Source organism: Diorhabda carinulata, chromosome 3 (genome assembly GCF_026250575.1).
Source record: "Diorhabda carinulata isolate Delta chromosome 3, icDioCari1.1, whole genome shotgun sequence".
In the NCBI taxonomy this organism is placed as follows: Eukaryota; Metazoa; Arthropoda; class Insecta; order Coleoptera; family Chrysomelidae; genus Diorhabda; species Diorhabda carinulata.
In genome coordinates, this window is record NC_079462.1 from 23372468 (window position 1) to 23393233 (window position 20766).

The 20766-nt window shown below is 31.1% G+C and overlaps 2 protein-coding genes and 1 long non-coding RNA gene across 6 annotated transcripts in view; 2 read left to right on the forward strand and 1 right to left on the reverse strand.

Moving 5' to 3' along the window:
- The window catches only part of LOC130891341 (high mobility group protein DSP1), a 32087-nt gene extending 25944 nt beyond the window's left edge, over positions 1-6143 (forward strand). The window contains exons 3-5 of one of the 2 annotated variants that reach the window (XM_057795996.1): positions 1180-1340; positions 3520-3694; positions 3789-6143. In XM_057795996.1, coding sequence (XP_057651979.1) covers positions 1180-1340; positions 3520-3694; positions 3789-3899 — 447 coding nt within the window. In that variant the 3' untranslated portion in view covers positions 3900-6143. Of the gene's footprint in view, positions 1-1179; positions 1341-3519 lie in introns of both variants that reach the window. The other variant, XM_057795995.1, reaches the window with a different exon arrangement.
- A 2593-nt stretch (positions 6144-8736) lies between these two features.
- Positions 8737-9411, reverse strand: LOC130891344 (uncharacterized). Its single transcript, XR_009058884.1, has 2 exons — positions 9178-9411; positions 8737-8873 (listed from the first exon to the last, which is right to left on the reverse strand). It is a non-coding gene; the product is annotated as an uncharacterized LOC130891344 (long non-coding RNA).
- LOC130891335 (B-box type zinc finger protein ncl-1) overlaps positions 8971-20766 on the forward strand; it is a 28322-nt gene continuing 16526 nt past the window's right edge. Inside the window, exons 1-7 of one of the 3 annotated variants that reach the window (XM_057795988.1) lie at positions 8971-9078; positions 9764-10018; positions 10074-10218; positions 14880-16173; positions 17741-18087; positions 18148-18505; positions 19486-19718. In XM_057795988.1, coding sequence (XP_057651971.1) covers positions 9861-10018; positions 10074-10218; positions 14880-16173; positions 17741-18087; positions 18148-18505; positions 19486-19718 — 2535 coding nt within the window. In that variant the 5' untranslated portion in view covers positions 8971-9078; positions 9764-9860. Of the gene's footprint in view, positions 9079-9459; positions 9559-9763; positions 10019-10073; positions 10219-14879; positions 16174-17740; positions 18088-18147; positions 18506-19485; positions 19719-20766 lie in introns of those variants that run through there. The other 2 variants (XM_057795989.1, XM_057795987.1) reach the window with 2 other exon arrangements.

Genomic DNA, 20766 nt, shown 5'->3' on the forward strand with positions numbered 1-20766 from the left:
CAGATACGTTAAATTCACATTGGCTGTGCTGTGCAGATACGACAACTATCCACTCAAGAATATACACCTCGATAATGCAATTATATCAAATCAATAACCACAAAATCGAGAATTTTGTAGTTACGACAGTTTGCCACTCAGGAACAGAATTATACAATGTCAAACCATTATCCGATCAAATGCCTCAGCATTTCAAGACAAATATATTAAAAAAATTATAAATTGTGCTTTTTATACAATTGATTGTGTACCAAATTTTAATGTCTTCTGTATTGTATATAACAAGAATAAAAAAAATTTGACGAAACCAGCTACTCGCTCAGTTTTTTAAAGTTGTGATTTCAGAAAATGATGCTAAACAATTGACATCATTATATCTAAAATATGTGACTTATATCTGTATGAGTGATCATATGAATATTACCTACATATTATCGTTTCCAATTTGCGGTCTAATAATAGTAGTTTCTTCTCGACCCTATAACCACAACCAAGCTATAGAATCACCTATTGTAATTTATTTGAAATGTATATCATTAATATTCGGAATCAATGAAAAAAATCACACCACAAGAACATTTGGAGGGAAAAGGGGGTGGTGCGCGAGGAACGTACAAGCACATTTAGAAAACATTTCGTGCACCTAGCCCACACTACTTATGTTGCATCCGAAAGATGCAAAATTTGATACGCCAAAGTGAGTCCTAGAGATGGACACACATACGAACTTTTGAATAACTATTATCATTAAGACAAAACGAAAAACCATCAGCAACATCTAAGATTTTCCAAAATGAGCAAATGTTCAATATCATGGAAAATATTGAACAAAAATTAATCATCATCATCAAACCTTCCAATCCTATGTGGATTATGTCTATCGTTTTTGGCGCTTTAAATCCTTTTTTTTGAGCTGGTTACTCCTCGTTTTCTAATTTTTATTTTCTCTATAGTTTGTCGTTTGTTTTGTCTGTTTTTTTGTTATTATTTTCCATCCTTTTCGGTTCCGGTATTTTGCTCTCCAGTTTTCTATATTGAGTGCTCTTATGCCTGGATCGTTAACCCTAATTTTAAGGATTCGAAAAGGACATTAATTTATGTATGCGCCTAATATATAGAAACTTTCTAAACCATTTTTTTGATGAAATTGGTTTGTGATATGTAGTTTTCTTTTTTCAGACCATGTTGGACAAAGAAAAGAAACGTTTCCATGAAATGGCAGAAATGGACAAGAAAAGGTATAACACTGAAATGCAGAGTTACACTCCACCCGCTGGTGAGAAACAAAGAGGAAAGAAAAGGAAGCAAGTTAAAGATCCAAATGCTCCAAAACGTTCTCTGTAAGTACAACATATGAACTATATTTTAATTTCAAAAAATAACAATTATTGTATAGGTCTTCATCCATTCATGATTATTCCTTCATTTATTGTCTTCTTAGGTCTACTTTTTTTCTTCTATCTCATGCTTAGGTGTCTTGGTTTCTGACAATTTCTTGTATTCCTATTATTTTTTTTATTGATTCATTTCAAACTCTTTCTCCGATGATTATGCTCTGATCTCCTCTTTCAAAAATTTTCTTATAGTCTATGTCTTTTTTCCATTCAGTTGTTAATTTCCCAGTTGGTACTATCAATTTGGATCTATCTTGGGTGCTAGTTTTTGTTTTCATTCCAGTGTACTTGAATGCTGATGCTTGTTTTCTCTTTCATGTACCTATCTAATTTGAACAGAACCTGTCCAACGTCATTGATCAACAAATTAATCATAAAAGTAATCGAAGTTGATTTTAATATGAATAATATTTGATGTGAATGATTGCACAGTTTGATCAATCTGCAACCTTACGAAATAGGTGTTAGATTATAAGCCTGTGCTAAATTAAATAGCAAGGAACGTTGAATAGATTTGATTGTTTCACATACAATTAAAGTAGACAAATATTCCAACATATATGCCATTATGTGTATTAACAATTCCTAAAAAGTGATTATTTTTTTATTAAGAATTTGGTGGTTACTTTTACTTTTTCAGTAGTGTAACATTCTGATTGTTTCATTTTGTGAAAAGTAGATGATCTGACAAAAAATTGAAGTTGCCAATTTACATTACATATACATCAAAAACCAACATTTAGAAATGTCTTTATGGTGAACGACAACAAAAAATTGGTGGTTGACTTTATATTGGGCTGGCTTCAAAGTAATTTCGGTTTTTTAGTATAAAATAAAACACTTTTTCTTTAGCAAAGAATAGTTTTTAATAAATTATATATTTTCCAGTTTGCTCAACGACCTTTTGCCATATTTCTTTCAGCTTTATGATTCCGTGCTCATAAAATTTCTGGCCCTTATCAGCAAAAAACTGAACCAGATGCGATGGAAGATCATCGTCATTTGTGAAAGTTTGACCATTTTAAAGAATTCTGTAAACTTCGAAATAAATGGTAATCAGATGGTGCCAGGGCTGTATTGGGGATGTGGCATCACTTCCCAGCTAAGCTCCAATAATTTCCCAAGAGTTGCCAGATGTGTGAGGTCTTGCATTTTCATAGTGGAACATTAAACCTTCCTGATTTGACAATTTTGGCCGTTTTTATTTGATTCCTTCATCTAGTTTCATTAATTGTTGACAGTAAACATCAGAATTGATAGTTTGGTTCCTTAGAAGCAGCTCAAAAAAAACACCACAAACTGAAATCATGAGCTTTCGATGTGGTTTGTGCTGGTTCATCGTGTTTGCTCCATGATCGTTTACGAACTACTTTACTGTACAAGACCCATTTTTTATCATCATTGATGATTCTTTTGAAGAAAGGGTCATTCGTTTAAAGTGCATATCGCAAATTTTGATTCTTTGTGTTAAATGATTTTCTTTCAATTCGTGAGGAAATCAAATTGACTAGCCCAAGACATTTTAAGCGTTTTTGTATTATGTGCGATACATGTAGCCCTTTGGCAACATCTCGAACAGACGATCCTCTTCAATTATGACTTTGATTTGGTCATCATCAACTTCAGTAGGCCGACCAGAACGTAGCTCATCTTTGAGGGAAAAATCTCCAGAATGGAATAATTTAAACAAATTCTTACATGTGCACTCGTTAAGCAATCAGCACCATAAACTTCACATATTTCTTTGTGAGCTGCAGCAGCTTTTTTTAGTATTGTATTTCATGTCAATTAAGAATGTTGAATGTTGAAGTCTCCATTTTATGTTGTTATTCATTGTTTTCCAAAATTTCCTTGAAACTACATTTTTTTAATTAATCTCTGTAGTTTTCGGTGGTGATTATATTTTGAGAGTTTAGAAAAATTTTATTTTATTGTCTTATCCATCATTCAAATTGAATTTGATCACATTTAACTTTATGTGATCTGATTATTATTTAAATGAGACTAGTTGCGTTTTTAAAACTCTTCGAGTTAAATTCTGAAGATGAAAATCTACATTATTATGAATTGTTGATAAATAAGAGTATAATTAAATGTAATTTCAACTTTAATCTTCTCTTTTCAGTTCTGCATTTTTCTGGTTTAGTAATGATGAACGTGGCAAAGTTAAGGCACAAAATCCCGAATTTGGTGTCGGTGATATTGCCAAAGAATTAGGTAGAAGGTGGGCTGAAGCAGATCAAGAAGCTAAAGGAAAATATGAAGCTTTGGCTGATAAAGATAAAATTAGATATGAAAAAGTAAATATAACTGTACTATTATATAGTATGTTTAATTTATCTATAGCTGACAAGATTTTGGTTTTTTTATACATAATCATTTCCGCTTTTTTAGGAGATGACTGCATACAAAATGAAAAATAATCCCGCCATGAAACAAACTGTACCTGAAGTAGAAGAAGCAGAAGAAGATGAAGAAGAGGTCGATGAAGAAGATGATGAGTAAACAGTGTAAGATAATCTCTCTTGTCGTTTTAAGTCGCCTTCTCATTCCTCTATTGTAAATATACATGTTAGCAAGTGTATTAATCAAGGTTCTCATTTTTTCTTATTTTTTACCCAAACAAAACAAAAATGTGTGTACTTACAAAAGAATATTGACAGTGTGTGAGTGACCGACCGCCTTTCATTTAACTTTAATTTTTATAACTTGACACATCGATACATTTATTTTTATTTTTTAATCAAGTTGTAAAAGAACGTGTGTAGTGTAATTTTTTTATGATTCAACTTGAATTCTTCCTCGGCACTGTCATACAGGATAGTGCAAAGGACGTAGCGAGACAATGCTAGAGTACCTCTCTCTTCAGCTCTTCAGTTTGCTCTATTATTGTAAAACTTTTGATTTGGATTGTAAATGAACATTGATTTATACTTGAAAGTTTTCAGCCTTATCTTCTTGATGTGTTGTTGAGGCGGTGGCAGAATAAACATTTTTTTGTAACTCGAAATATTTTCCAAAAATATGGGTTAATAACGAAAAACGCTTACATTTATTGTCTGCGGAGGTTTTTTGCTGGTTTATTAACTTATATAATTGAAAAGAAAAACATAAGAAGCTTTGGCTCGTAAGATTTTACTCCATTGACGAAAGCTTGTGGATTAAATAAGTCATTTGCAACTCCATATTTTTATAATTTGTAGTATCTGTATTTGCCAGTTATTTATTTATATAAAAAACTGTTTCTTTTAAGTTGTATCACTTTTAGTGTAATGTACTCCCCATTAAAAAAAAAGAAAAAATTGTTCCCCCTATTGTATAAGCAGAGCAGGCTTATTTTTGTTCATAACGAATATTCATACCAAAGTTGTTGAAGATGGTAATTTTGAAAAATCTGAATGTTTGCCATTATCACCTTCATTTATTTATTTATATGTTGAAAATGAATATTCCTTGTACAGTACTGAGTAACGTTTATTTTCATTTGATAAAAACCATTTATTTTCATTTGATAAACACCTGTGGACCATATATTTGAATAACACGTCTCAACACAAAATTTGACTTTGAATATAATGTATAAAATTTCGATAGTTTAGTTCGTAATTACACAAAAAAATTATATAACATTGATTTTGTATTTAGAAGACCGACTAAACGATATTTTTCAAAATTTGTGTTTTTAATTGAAGATAGAATTATACAAATAAATATGTTTATAATTTTCATCAAGCTTTGCTATCACAAATAAATTCAATGAGGGCTATTGTTTCTATTCTCACCACTTGACACCATTATCGAGTAAAGACCTAAATAATTGGGGTGAAAACAAAGTTTGCATTCAATATGTTAAAACTGTTCTATACGAATACCCAGTTTACCTCAGTATTGTGTAGTATTGTTTAGTTCCTGAAATGGAGAACAACATTTTCAAAAGAAATCCCTGGTTATGCAAAATATTGATTAAATAGTTTTAATTATAACAAACGTAAATAACCCACACACAAATATTGACATTTGAGAACTCACGCTTCAATGGCACATGTAGCAGCGAAATTTTCACTAAAAATGTCACTTGGATAAAAACCGTCCATATATTGAAATTAACTTCGAAAGAGATACAAATTAGTTGAGTTGGAGAAACATTATCTCCAGATCCATTTCATCATTTACATATGTTGAGATAAAAAAATTGAATAAATTGTGCAATTATGATAGCAATTAATTAATTCTGATATATTTGATACCAATAATTTTGAAAATATGAAAGTTTTTTAATTAATATTCAATATATGGTCCCCTTGTTATCAAAACAGTGTACTAAACCAAAAAGGAAATGAATCCTCGATTTTTAATAAGCCATTTTCATATCTAGAAGTACAACAAGAAACTGTGATTATTTTTTTAATAAAAATGGTTTATTTTAAATATCTTACAAATTTCCAGATGGTTCACTTCAATTTTATGACTGTTTCTATATAGTTTTTTTCCTCCTGTATAAATGTTGACTGTATTTACAACTCCATGGATAGTTTTATCGAATGTAAACAATAATGTTAGTGATTACTCTTAGTTGTACTACATTGTATTTTTAATATTTGAATGCGATGTCCATTAAATGGACCCAGATATCCTGTGTCACAATAAACTATTGCTCTGTATTATTTTAGGGAGAAAGAGATAGAAAGCAATGTTTGTTTTTTATATCTGATAGGAATAATTAAAAAAACAAATAAAATTTTCAATAAATCGATTATTGCTTTATTTCTTAATTTTTATTTTTGTTTGAAGGTAATCCTGAATTAGTATATTTATTTCTAGAGCTGATAGAATTTCAAAAATAAGGGTATTGTTTTATGTACAATATGTTTTTTTACAAACCAAATAATGGAGATGAAACAAATATCTACAGTACAGGGTATTATTGAAGTTTTGGATTTTTTTTATATAAAAAGCAAACACAAGAAGGTAAACTCTATTACACCACAAAAGTAGTTCAAGTGGTGCCTGTCGTGAACATTGATCTTGAACTTCTGTAGATTGTAATGCTCGGGAAAAACGTGCCTTGGTAGCAGATTCCACAGGCTTGCACTTCTCCAAAAAGAGTCTATAAATTGACGTTCTGGGCGTCTACAGGCGAACCCGGTGTTCATGAGCCATGTCTGCCTGTCTAGTAGGTCTTGTAAAAACTGTTCCAGGTGTGATTATGTTTGATAGCTCGGAAGAGTATCGGTAGAACTGAGTCATGTCAGCGCCCTTTCTTTTATGCTCTAAGCTGCCAAGTTTCTGGTCAACTCTGGATCGCCTATAGATCGAATTGCTCTCTTCTGTACTGAGTTGAGCTTCCTAAGGGTATGCTTGGAAGCTGAGCTTCAAATGTGCGAGTTTGGACCTTCTTTAGGATTAGAAGCTATTGTGAAGTGTAAAGCTTTTTGGTCTTAAAGAGGGCTCCAAATTTTTCTGGAACTGCCTTAGCACTAATTCGGTCATGTGACTGTGCTAGAACATATTGCTTCCAACCAGAACAACCAAATCCTGAGCCGCAATGGCACCCTTCTTTGAAAAAATAGCAGGTCTTTGCTGCATTAAACTCAATTAGATTGCTTCCAACCCACTCCAGAATGTTTTAATGGTGGCGATCTGTTGCTGCCCTAGTTGATTTTAATATTGCGGCTGATTAGAACGACATCAGGGTGGGTGACGAAATGCATCTCTGGAGGATACCAGCATTGACCTTTCACCTTTCTAAGCCGTGATCATCGATAGCGACCTGTGTGGATGGGATTTGAGGAAGCTACTAAGCCAGTCGATAAGTGAGGATGACAATCTTAATTTATCTAGAAGGTTGAACATATTTGTTTTAAGCTTGAGTTTGGTTTTGGTGGATCAATTTCTAAGTACCTTAAGCTTAATGGTTATTATATTACTCTAATTTTAATAGTAATAAAGGAAATATTTTCTGAGGATAACAGAGACAAATGGATTTTTGAGAAATTCCCAAATGTCCAGTAATCAAAACTAGATATTTTTGGTTCTGAAAATATTTTCGAATTAGGAAAATTCTAGTGCATTTTAATAAAATTGAATTATGAAAGACTTGTTGAGTTTCTACATATGACTACAAAAAATGGTAAGCATTGAAAATTCCCTCCTACACAAAATTTTCAAGATTACTCCATGCGCCCGTAGAATGAAGATCATTATGATGGGAATTTCATAAATTTTAGGAAAATACTTATTTAATGGTCTTTGGAGTCATTGTTGTCAAAAACTATGTTACTTTAACACAGAAAATGAACATAGTACCTATAAAGAAAAAGAAGCATAGTTTACTCAAATAGAAATATTTTCTAATTACATTTAGTGCAACTATAAAGAATTATTGATAAATAATATTTCAAGATTGAATTAAAAAAAATCATAGTAAGATATTGTCTTTAATGCAAAAGGCATAAAGTTAATAAGCTTACTACTAATGATATATGACCACTAGAGTGGTACTGATGTGGGTCTTGCCTAGGATGCTATCAATAATAAATTCTTATTCCAACATAACTTCAATTATAGCGTAATTCATTGTAAGTTTCTTAGAAAATATTGGAGTTAAAATGTAAGGTAAGTTGTACCAAGAAAAAGAATCAAGAACCTATCATCTACCAAGCATTTTTAGAGTTTTTTGCTAACCAATGTCAAAATAATTTCACAAACAATGATTATTGTAAATTTTAAATTTATCGAATTGAACAACTTTATGAGTGATTAATATATGAAGAGTTTCAATGCTTATATTGCTTCAATAATTGATATACCTATAGTAACGAATAGAATGTTTCTTAAAGACTTAATGGCATTGCTTAATAGTAAGAATAACTACATGGGTTTGTTTTTAAGATTTTTTTACTGACTGCTGGAAACAAACTATTTCCTGCTGATAAATATTAAACCAATCTAAGGTTAAGCATATAGGTTTGCCAGATAGTACTCTTTAATCTGTAGTTGCAAGTTTATTTTGCTTCAATAATATCTAAGCAAAGTTCATTTCATGATCTTGTATTATCATACATAATGAAATTAAATATTGATATTTTTAAGGCATAAAAATTGGAGGAATATATATATATATATATATATATATATATATATATATATATATATATATATATACATATATAAAGCTTATAATCTAATTTTATCATTATAAAATGTCAAAAAATGGAAAATTTTGTAAATTTTCTTAATTTTAGGGACGAATATTTCTGATATAGACAATCTACCTATATGTAAATAGAGTGTGTATATATTATTAAGTATTAGCTTTGTGAGGTTGTAAGTAATCAAACTATTTCTTTTTTTTTTTCACTATTTATTTTTATATAGATCTACCTATCTCCTTTTATACAATGCTTTGGTTGGCCGGCAAAACTTTGAGGAAATTAGAACTTCCACGTTTTTCTTGCATTTCAACAGATATACCATTTTCTGCCCATGCAATTTTTTGAAAATTTGCAAAAAAAACCAAAATCATTAGAAAGAAAATAAGTGTCTGTTGATAATTGGTTACATCAACAATGTTTATAAAACAACTGTACTTAAATAATTGTAGTTGGCAGTGATATTATTGTCAATAAATTCTGTTCGATTATCGACATTTTCCTGTTATTAATCTTTTCAGAAGATTTTTGAGGTAAGAAAATTACATTGTTAAGTTTATTGTGTATAAATAATTCACACAATATACTTGTAAAATGATAGATACTTATATATTTATTATTAACTTACTTACCTTTGAGGTACATGTAATTGTAGGAACTAAAAGCGTAGTTTGTATTTTAATAAGCTTCGTTGATCATTAAATGCAAGTATTAGAAAGTACAAATGTACATTATTTTATTCTTAGAGAAAAAGGAAACAACAATAAGAATTTTTATGAAATCATACTCTTCCATTTATAAAACTCAAACTCACTTTGTGGTTAGGATTCGTTTGAATTGATTTAAATCCCCAGTACATTCACTGGTTAACGGAACATCAGCTAGTACGAATTAATTTTCCCGGGTTTTGCCGATGCTTGGCATTCCCCCCCCTCAAATGCTCAATAACCCATTGCCCTTGCGCTTAGACGCAAGACGCGCCATTTGCTAAATATTTGTTCGTAATGGCATTGGTAAGTTTTTATCGAAAATAAATAATGTTGTACGTATTTGACTATTTAATTGTGTGTTTATTATGTCATATCCTTATTACGCGTTCATAATAATGTAATAATATTGTTTTTATCTGATTTAAGAGCACGTTTTAGAATCAAGATAGAATTCTTTTAAAGCTCGTTATTTGTTGAAGATAGGGTGATGAGTGAAAATGTTTTTTAGATAAACTATACACGGGATTGAAATTTCGTGACAAACAGGCCTAGTATTACAAGAAACTTTGAGTATTGTGGTTACTACACAATACCTGTTTGCAACAATGGGTACAAATATAAAGGAAGACTTTTTACAATCGAAAGAGTACGTCGTAAAAACTGAAGAATTCGAAGATCTATCCGAAGCAATGTCAGATGGAAACTGCAAAAAGCAGATAGAAGATTCGTTACTTGCTGATCCAGATAATTGTGGCATGTGTGGGTGAGTACGATTTATTGATGTTTTTATCAAGGATAAAACTTAACCCCATTTTTAGTGGCCTTTTGGTAGTCCCTCGAATGCTGCATTGTTTACATGTGTTTTGTGAGGAGTGTCTTGACAAAAAGCTTGTAACCGACGGAGGAGACGCCAGCTCCATAAATGCTTCCATAATTTGCCCAACTTGCTGTCATAGCACATTGGTAAATATTAAGACTTCAATATTTTATGGTTGATATTGTTTTTTTATTCGAAATATGTAATCACTACAAGTTATTAATACAACATTTAATGTTGTACCTAATAGTAATTTAAAATACTAATTTTATAACTCTTCAATATTCCTATTGATGGAGTAACTGGAAATTGATTAGTAATTAAGGAAATTGAGTAGTAATTAATTAAATTGGCAATTTATTGTTCATCAAGATGAAGTGTTTCTTCCTTTTCAATATCGACAGTTGAAGGATCTTTTATCCATATATTATACAAAGCATTATTTCGAAAGTAGTATTTCAAACTATTTATTAGCTTCAAAATTTGAAACTGATAATGTTTCAAGATGTAAATCTTCTTCATCGTAGTTTGATTGGGTTTCAGTAAATTGATGTAATTTTCAAAAGCTTTAAAATTTCCTGTGTAAAACTGTAGAGCACTACACCTGATAGAGTATGAAATAGAAGATGAAGATCTCTGGCAACTGCAGATCAACAGATCACCTGTAAACACTGGGTTCACCAGTATAGTAGCATAAAAAGGGGGAAAAATAATCAAATTACAAAAAAAATTTAGAGGAAAATGTTGATAAAATTTTTGTTTTTACAATTTTTGCTACAACCCAGCTGAATTTTTTTAAGACCCAGTATCGGGTCGTGACCCATACTGGACTAAACCATGATTTGATGAATGTTCATGATAATTACTATAGTAATACTAGAATTAGAATATTAGAAGTTTGAACTGTTGTTATTTTAAATACATTCAGACTGATTTATCGAAAATATTCAGTCTTTACACTGTAGATTCTAGACTCCGAAATATAATGATTCATTTCAATATAATTCATTAAAATATTACATGATTATGATACAACATGCAATAAATTTTTGTTTACTTGAAAAAAAATAGTTTTATTCTTTTTTTATCACATTTAGTGTTGTTAAATAGACCTTTTTGCTTGTAGTAAATATTGGGACATTTTGACTTGAAAATAAAAACTTTTGTAATCTAATTTGTAACCTTGTAATCTATGTCTAAGCATTATTCTTGTTTGATTCTTGTAACTAAATAGGATAAAATAACATTTATGAACAAGACCAATCTTCTATGAATAAAAAACTTGAAAATCCAGAAAACGTTCTGGGATATGCTATAAAAATATCTATAAATATTTCTTTTTTTATTTTCCACTAACAGCCAATAGTTCAAAATATAAGCTATATTTTTAGCTATGGAAACGAATTTTGCTTGCAAAAGCCTGCACAAACTATATTTCCTACTTCAAAAGTCTCTAGGTAGCAATATTATATCATAGTCACAAGGCTTTACTCAAAAAATGTTGACAGAAAATCGAGTTATTAATTATATATGCAAGTATATAAAATCTTGAATAACTAAGCACAATGTGAATGTAGATAAATTTTAATGAATATTAATATTTAAAAAAATGATTATATACAGCAGAAAAAACAACAGTTTAATTTTTTTAATTTCCATAATTATATGTCTAGTCTCAAAAGTTATTGGCGTTTAGCTTTGAATATTTTTTTTAATATTCATTCACGTGTTTGATCCCATCAATAATTAATTCACAATCCTCTGTTTATTCTTGCTTAAAGGACATTTTCTATGTTTTCTATTTCAAAAATGTTATGCATTCCTATGAAGCTCATTCAATGGCATTATTTATTTCATAATGTTTGATTTAGTTTTGAAGAAATTAATTTTTTTTAACTCTATAATCTCTTGCAGCTACTTTTCCAGAATTTCAGTTGAAATAGCTTTTTTATTTAGTGAGGATATAAATGATTTTTTTCAGTAATATAGTACTGTAGATGGATCGATACTGCTTTTGTTCAAATTCATTAAAAGAGATTTACATTGAAATAAATTTGTTATAGTATTATTTGCTGAAAATATTTCTCAAATTCAAAGTCCACTTTTTATCATTGATAATTTTACTTTTGCTACTAATGTGAGTAATTACTTGTATTATTTCATATTTGCGTTAAAGTCCTTTTTCCTAGTGGTGTGTAAGTGATACATCCATGTAATAGATATGTTTCTATTTTTCCTTTTTAATCAATTCACTGCCCGCAAAGAACGATTGTGCCTGCAAATAATTTTATTCCAGATGTTATTTTATCTAAGGTTATTTTTTGAAATAAGCTATGTGTATGCTTCTAATTACAGTTTTTCAATTCTTTTCTAGTTCCTTTTCCATACACATCTAGTGGGCTTATAGTTTTGTGTTTATCATTGAATGCAAGTAGGTATATTAATTGTTTGACACTGATCATATTCTAACTTTAAACTATTTTTGTAATACCCAATTGTCAAGTTTTGCTGAACTCATTGGAAATACAAATTTTCCTTTTTGAGAAAATGCAATGTTATTATGATTATCAGCAAAAATTTCAGAAATACTAGTTTTTTTTTGGAGGAAGTTGGGAGGCTGTGATTACCATTGTTTTATTTAGAATCTTCTAAAACTATTATAGAATTTCTACATAGGTTTTTCTTAAGTAGGTATATTGTTGATTATTTGACTCTGGTCATACTCTAATTTATTTTTGTAAAACCCAATTATTAAGTTTTGCAGATAAACTATTGAACTCATTGGGAATACTAATTCTCCTTTTTGAGAAAGTGCAGTTTTATTATTATAGAAAGTAGACTATAACAGCTAATTCTTCCTATGCATAACAAGTTTGTTGAAACTTTTTGTCCATTTTGCAAACATTTATCTGTTTTTACATTCATAATATAAAACTGGTTTAACAGATAACTATTATGATCTAACAACATTAGAACTATGTAAACATTTGTTTTTATTTTCAGCTTAGTTAAGGTTCAAACCAAGACCTTGATTTTTATCAAGGTTATCTACCAGTGTAATAATTCCATTTTTGCAAGTTAATTTTTTTATTATCAACATTAATTAAAACGTATTCATATTTATTTTTTTAAATGATGTGAAGTGAGCTTTAGAAAATGGAATACTGTTGAGCTGGGTTGATTATAAATTGTTTAAAAGAGCTTTGATAAACTTGATGATAAATTGGAAACTGTCTTTAATAAATGCTAAGAATATTATTTCTATTAATTTAGCATTGGTAAGAAAATTCCCGCATTTCTGGTTAACATAACGTCGCAGCATATTCAATATAATGGCTAATTTGTAAAATCTCTAATTGCTATTAATCTAAAAAATTCCCATTTTCTCAATTATTACTCTTTTATATTTGTAAACACATAGAGGCATTGGTATTTGTTACATCTCTGCAATACTTTTAAGAACTGTTGCACTTGGAGGAAGGGTTATCTATAGTTTTGTCATACTCAAAATATTTACTTCGAAAAATGTGAGGTGGAAGTGAAAATTATTGAATCACGTTGTTTCATTTCAGTTCTAATGCAACAGTGCTTTTTATTCTTTGTTCATGACTTGAAAATGTCTTGTTACAGACATAATAATATTGGTTGTTGTGGAAAGGCTAAGGTTGTAGCACAGTGTACAAGTCTTTTCGTTTGTTGAGTCTGAATCTGAAAAACATGTGAATAAAATAGGGTCTTGTTCATATTTAATTTTTAATCCATTTCTTTGATGTAGTATAGTATTCATATTGAACACTTTTACTTATACAGATAACTTTATTTGTGAAATTAAGTATATGGAATGGAAGATATTAATGTATTATTTATTAGACTTTGATACAATTCGGTTTATGTCGGACACCTGTATTATAAAAATGTGTCCCCCTTGAAATAAAAACCAAAGTGTCTCAAATTCTTCTTAATTCTAATGAATAATACTGCCAATATCAAGAGCTGTCGTTTAGTTCATATAAGTAGTGTATAACCAAAATATAACTTCAATGTTTTTAAAAAATCAATATTCAGTTTGTCCAAACCACGTTTATATTATGTTTCTTCTACTTTGAATACTATTTTATATACATATAGAGTAATTTATTGAAAATCTCCGTCATCAACATGTAGTTTCTGACCTCCGAAATATGATGATTCATTAAAATACAGGAGTCCAATACAACAAGCAACAAATTTTTGTTTAGGTAAATTCTACTTGAACTTTTTCTTATCTAATTTATCATTGCTGATTAGACCTTCTTTCTAGTAAACATTGAGATATTTTTGTCAATACAATAAAATGAGAAAATGCTTTTAAAATGGCCAACATGCTAAAACGTTGTGTACTACATGTGGAATGAATAGAAGTGCTCATCTCTTACCTTAAAGCCATCGCCTTTTGAGTCTCTTGGAGTAGTGAAAGTATGCTTTTGCAGTGGCTTTCCAGCTTTTAGCATTCATCTTGAACTTTCCACCTACTTTTCTGTTGCAACCTTCGGATTTGAATTCATACTATATGAATGCTAACTGCATTAAAATGCAATTAAAATTTGAAACCGATTGAGTTTAAAGAATCAAAAATAACTTATACAACCGAACGTAATTTCATATTTTATCATTATTTTTATCCCAATTAAAAAGAGAAAAATATGCTTCTATTTACGAAAACAACAAGGTGTAAATAGCGACAATTAGATTCCAATTGTGTGTTCCTTATACCAAAAATTATTTTCATTTTGTTGGTAACTAATTGAATGCATTCCTATTTTTACAGGTTGGTACCAAATTGCTTGCTGCACTTCCTCTGGATGTAACAAAAACAAACATTTCTGACGTTTCCAATTCAGTAACCTTGCATTGCACCTCCTGTACAGCAAAAGAAGTTGCTAAATCTAGATGCAGCACTTGCCACAATTTGCTTTGCAATAATTGCGACACGGCTCACCATTTTATGCGCTGTTTCGAGTCACACAAAGTTGTTGCACTTGATGATATGCGCAAAGACGGTGCCAAAATCACCGTACATAAACCACTAGAGTGCGATTTTCATCGCGGAGAAAACATCATCTACAATTGCACAACCTGTAATATGACTGCTTGCGGAGAGTGTGTCAAGACAGAACACAAAGGCCATAAATGTGAAGGAATCCTTGATTCTGAGACTAGAGTGCGCCAAGAAATTGAATCTTTGCTCTCAAAGAGTAAAATTAAAATTGAACAGCTTGCAAAGGCCTCCTCAAACTTGGATAGCAATTTGGAGGAACTTGCCCATCAACGCTCTTCAGCTAGAGATCTTATCAATGAATCATATCAGAGTTACAAGGCTGTTCTTGAAAAATGTAGAGATGAAATTTTAGAAGAACTCAATAAACTGTACCATGAACGTGAATTGAAAATCATGAAAGAAACTGACGAGTTGGGTAAAACCATAAATAATATGGAAGATGCTTGCAAATATACATCTCGCTTATTGGAAAATGGTACTATACCAGAAATGATGTATCTCAGAAAAGTAGTTGCTTCTAGATTGATCGCTTTGAATAGCAAATCCCCAAAGTTTGAGAAAAACTATTTGGTCGAATTCAAATCTGATTTGGAAAAGTTTGGTTTTGTAATTAAAAACAATTTTGGTAGATTTGTTACTGAAAGTGACATTGTTGTGAAAAACACACCTACAATTTTACCTGATCTGCCTCCTCTTAATATCAATGGCGTTACAAATCCTGTACCAGCTTTAATCACCAATGGCTGTAACGGACCGCCAGTAGCAAATTCCAGTCCGATATCTTTACCAACATCATTGCAATCTTCAATTGATAGTGATATTGGTAACAGTCTACAAACTTTAATGGCTCAGAGTCCTCCTATACCTCATGTCAATTCTAACGCCCTCCAAGGGTTTTCAAGCATTGCTGAATATAATTTACAACAACTCGCTACTTTGGCTGAAACTAACAACAGCGCCGCCACTTCTCCTACAGCAACCTTCAATATAGCCGATCTTTTGACCAATGATACAGCTTACAAAAATCTCGCTTCCCTTGCTAAACTGGGATTAAATGCAGCAGGTAAGACTGGAAAATTTACATTTTAATTAGACTGAAACCTATTTCAGCTTCTCAATAATTGTTATTAAAAAAATAAAAGCTCTCTTCCCAGCCGAGATATTCGCTGTGATGGAATGCAAACGTGTGATACTCAATCGACGCCACAGGAACACCATACAAGCTATAACGGCTGAAAAGGTGTGGTCTAGGCTAGTGCTATCAATCAGCACTATAACATGAAGTACATGTTTTATGTTTAGATTAGATTTATACAGAGATTCTTGATTTATGAAATTATTTATGAAGAAATCCTTTTCCCTTATTATTTATCCGACCAAGTTCCTTAGTGATGTTGTCATGAATGGTCGAGAGCACACATTCTCTTCCTACATAGTACTGAATATTTCTGGTTAGTGCTGTGCTCATTTTTTTTGCGCATTCTTAACTTCCTCGCTGGATGAGTCACAATTTTTTATAATTCATAATTAAGCTAGCGGTAGTCAGGAACTGTTGTACACATAGACTTTCTGATAGTTATAAGAATAAAATGAGGCACAAGGCATAAACTTAATAAATGTGAAAAATTATTTCCGAGCCCAATCATCTTTCAAAACACATCATTCTGAATAAATGTCTTTTTTCTCTTTTATTAAGTCTTTTCTTCGACCATTCAGCATCTTGAGAAGTAGATGTTCAGCTTTCGTGTCATCCCTTGGGAGGTTGGTCTGGAGGTCTCCTTGAAGTTGGTTTTCATCCTTTGCTTATTTAGCCCTCCGTTCTTCCATTATTCTGTCGACGTAGTTTCTTTAATATCGTTGTCTCGATTTAGTGCTTCGTACTATATCTTGAATTTTCAGTTCTTCTCTTATAGCTTCGTTTCTTATTTAATCTCTTAAGCTCATTCCTTCAATGTTTTCATCTCTGTTGGCCTAATCATGTTCTTCGTTTTTGTTATGTCCTCTCGAGTTTCCCCTGCATATGTAAGTATAGGTCCTACAATTGTTTTGTATATAAGTACTTTACTATCGGTGAAAATATATTTGTTTTTCCATATGAGGCCTCACAGATAGCCAGAGATTCTTAAGGTCTTGTTTACTTGGGTTTTTACCTCCTGTTGTAAGCTTTTGGCGCTTGTGATCTCGTCTCTTAAGTATGTACATTACACTGGTAAATGGGGTTGTCGTTCATAGCTAGTTCACAACTTAATACTGTTTTTGAGCTACACTGATTTTGAGTATAGACAAAATGAATACAATACAGTAGCACTCGATTAAACTAAAATGACTTTACTATACATTTTATGTTAAATATGGTAATCTCAAATCTAAACAATAACAAATGTCATTTAATAGTCTAGTCAATTTTTGGAGAAGGAACTATTATGTTTGGAAGTTCTATTATTGAATAACCTCATTTGGTGGTAATTATATTTCACATCCTCTCCTTCCAGTCTCTAATAGATAAAGCTTGACTCTGTTTAAATTTTAAACAAATTCATACAGTCACAATATTCGAAGTTATGTGATTAGTGCTTTGATTAATTTTCAAGGAAAAGTTAATTTGAAAATGACCACTTTTGTTTGTGCAGATACAGTACCAAATGGTAACAACATATTGGCCAGGTCAACGTCATCTGCATCAATAAATTTAACCAACAATCTTATCAACGGTTTTGGAGGAGTATCTACCTCAACTTCTCCTTTATTATCAACACCTGATGATATTATAGCTGATCCTCTTACCAATATTATACCTCCAACAGGAACCACCAACCCTCCCTCCATTCCCAGATCAAATAAGGTCAGTCCTATGCAGATACGCTGCAAATTCGGTCAATTGGGACCCAGCAAAGGTCAATTTAATTCCCCACATGGATTTTGCTTGGGATTGGAAGAAGATATCATCGTCGCTGACACTAATAATCATAGAATCCAAGTATGTCGAGAATTATCAAATAAAAATATTATTTAAAAACATATTTTTTTTTCTATTTAGGTATTTGAAAAGACCGGCACCTTTAAGTTTCAATTTGGAATTCCAGGCAAAGATGAAGGACAGTTGTGGTATCCAAGGAAAGTGGCAATAATGCGCAATACTGGAAAATATGTTGTATGCGATCGTGGCAATGAACGATCTCGTATGCAAATTTTTACTAAAAATGGGCATTTCTTGAAAAAAATTGCTATTCGCTACATTGATATTGTTGCCGGCTTAGCCGTAACTGCACACAGTGAAATTGTTGCTGTCGATAGCGTCAGTCCAACTATATTTATCATTGGAGAAAGTGGAGACTTGCATCGCTGGTTTGATTGCAGTGATTATATGAGAGAACCTTCTGATATTGCTATTCATGGTACGTAATAAATTTTGGTTGAGATATTGGCTGATATAAATGTTACTTTAATAATTTAATTTTATGGACATGTTTTAATTATTCTTCTACTTTCTGCTGTTAAAAATATTAATAGATTAAAAGATAAATAAGTACATATTGAAATAATTCGTTTGCCTTCTAGCATTTATTCCAGCCCATTGTTACAATTGTGGGTTGGTGTTACTTTTTAATTTTTCTAATTTTTCTATTCACTCATTGTAAAATATTTGTATATTTATTTAGTTTCTTCGATATAAAACTACAATATGTTTCCTGTTTATCTTCCATCTAAACTATAATAATCAACTCGAAACTTTTTAATTTCAACTTAAAACTATTTCCTTGAATTAAATATTAAACCTTTGTGGAAAAATACTAACATAATACGAAGGGTGCAGTACCCTGATGTTTTATGGATATAGATTTATAGATTAAAACTCCCTAGATATATACTATTAGTGAGAATTTGGCTCAACACATTATCTAGTAAAAAATTCACGTTTCACCTGTGATTAGAATATTAGATTTTCAAAACTATTTGTTGTTTATTTACTCCTATAAATCAATTGTTTCTTGAAATTATTAAAAAAATATTTAGATAAGAATATTGGGAATTAAAAATTGACAATTCAAGACATACTAAAATAGAGAAATCTATAAAAAGTTGAATTTGCAATAAATTAAAGTTATTATGATAGATGGTCAAAATTCTAAGTCCCAAACAAGCTTTACATATGTGTTTTTTATCTGGAGAATTATTACTCTATGGCTTGATATAAATATTGGGTATAAAATCTTTTATTTTGCACTTTAGTAAAAATCGAATTTTGCTCAAACCACTAATCGTAGCGCTTATTTTTGTTTCTATTTTTATTAGAAATTCGAAACTTTTTGGAACGGCATACTTAGATACATTGTTATTTTTGCAAAGGTGATTATAGAATTTTTCATTTTTGTAGGAAAAGAATTTTACGTATGTGATTTCAAAGGGCATAACGTTGTTGTATTCAGAGATGATGGACAATTTCTGCGTAGAATTGGGTGTGAAAACCTTACTAACTTCCCAAATGGAATTGATATATCTGATGCTGGAGATATATTGATTGGAGACTCGCATGGTAACAGATTTCATGTTGCTGTATTTTCACGTGATGGGTCACTCATTTCGGAATTTGAGTGCCCTTATGTCAAAGTAAGTTTATACAAAAATTATATATTGTCTTTTTATTTTACGTTTGATAATATTGTGTTTGATCTAATACAACTATGGTATAACTCTTATTAAATCGACAAAATTAAGTTTTACTGCAGTCATATAGTATTGGAAAATATTTTGAAGCACAAAAGAACAAACCCTATTGATCTTAAACTTCTGTTCGTTGTAGTGTTCCGATCAATTGACGTTATGGGCGTCTGCAGGCAAACTCTGGGCTCGTGAGCATTGCCTGCCTGTCACAAGGGTCTTGCAGGTATTACCCCTAACCTCAGCACCCAACAAGCGAGTTTGCAGTGATGGTGATATTTTATGTCCAGACAGGACCAAATCATGAGTTGCACCATAAAAATAGTAGCTTGGGTCTTTGCTGCATTAAACTCGAATCAGTGATCGACGACACCAGTGCGCTATCATTGGCACAGTTATAGATCGGGTTTGCAGTTTTGTCAAGTAGATAGTTGATTTAAGGAGAGAGTCGAATACAAGATGCAACCCCGGGGAACACCAGCATTGACCTCAAACCTTTCTGAGGTGTGATCATTGATAGCGAACTGGATAAGTCTATAAGTGAGGATGACAGTCTGTATGATCATAATTTATCTGGATTAGCATGCCAAACTTTGACAAAAGCCTTGGATATGCTTGCGATAGCTCCAGATTTCTCATATTTCTGTATAGCTCCAATCCATACATTGGTGTCTTAGGCCAAGAAATTCCCGATTGATCTATGTTTCTGAAAGATGTATTGGTGATGGCTGATAATGTTAGCAGACTCAAGATTTGGTGGTTAATGACGATCTGAATCTAATCGACCAGTGTAAATTGCAAAAGAACGTCGCTATGTTATGTATAATTATAATATTGAATTAACTGTTTCACTGTATTCTCACTCCACTCTTTTATTATCCTACTTTTCTATTATTTAATTAAAATCAAATGGAGGCTGATTCACTAAAATGAGATTTTCTGGCATCTGTCATTAAATTAGTTGAATATTTTCTTTTGTGTTTTCCAATTTGGTATA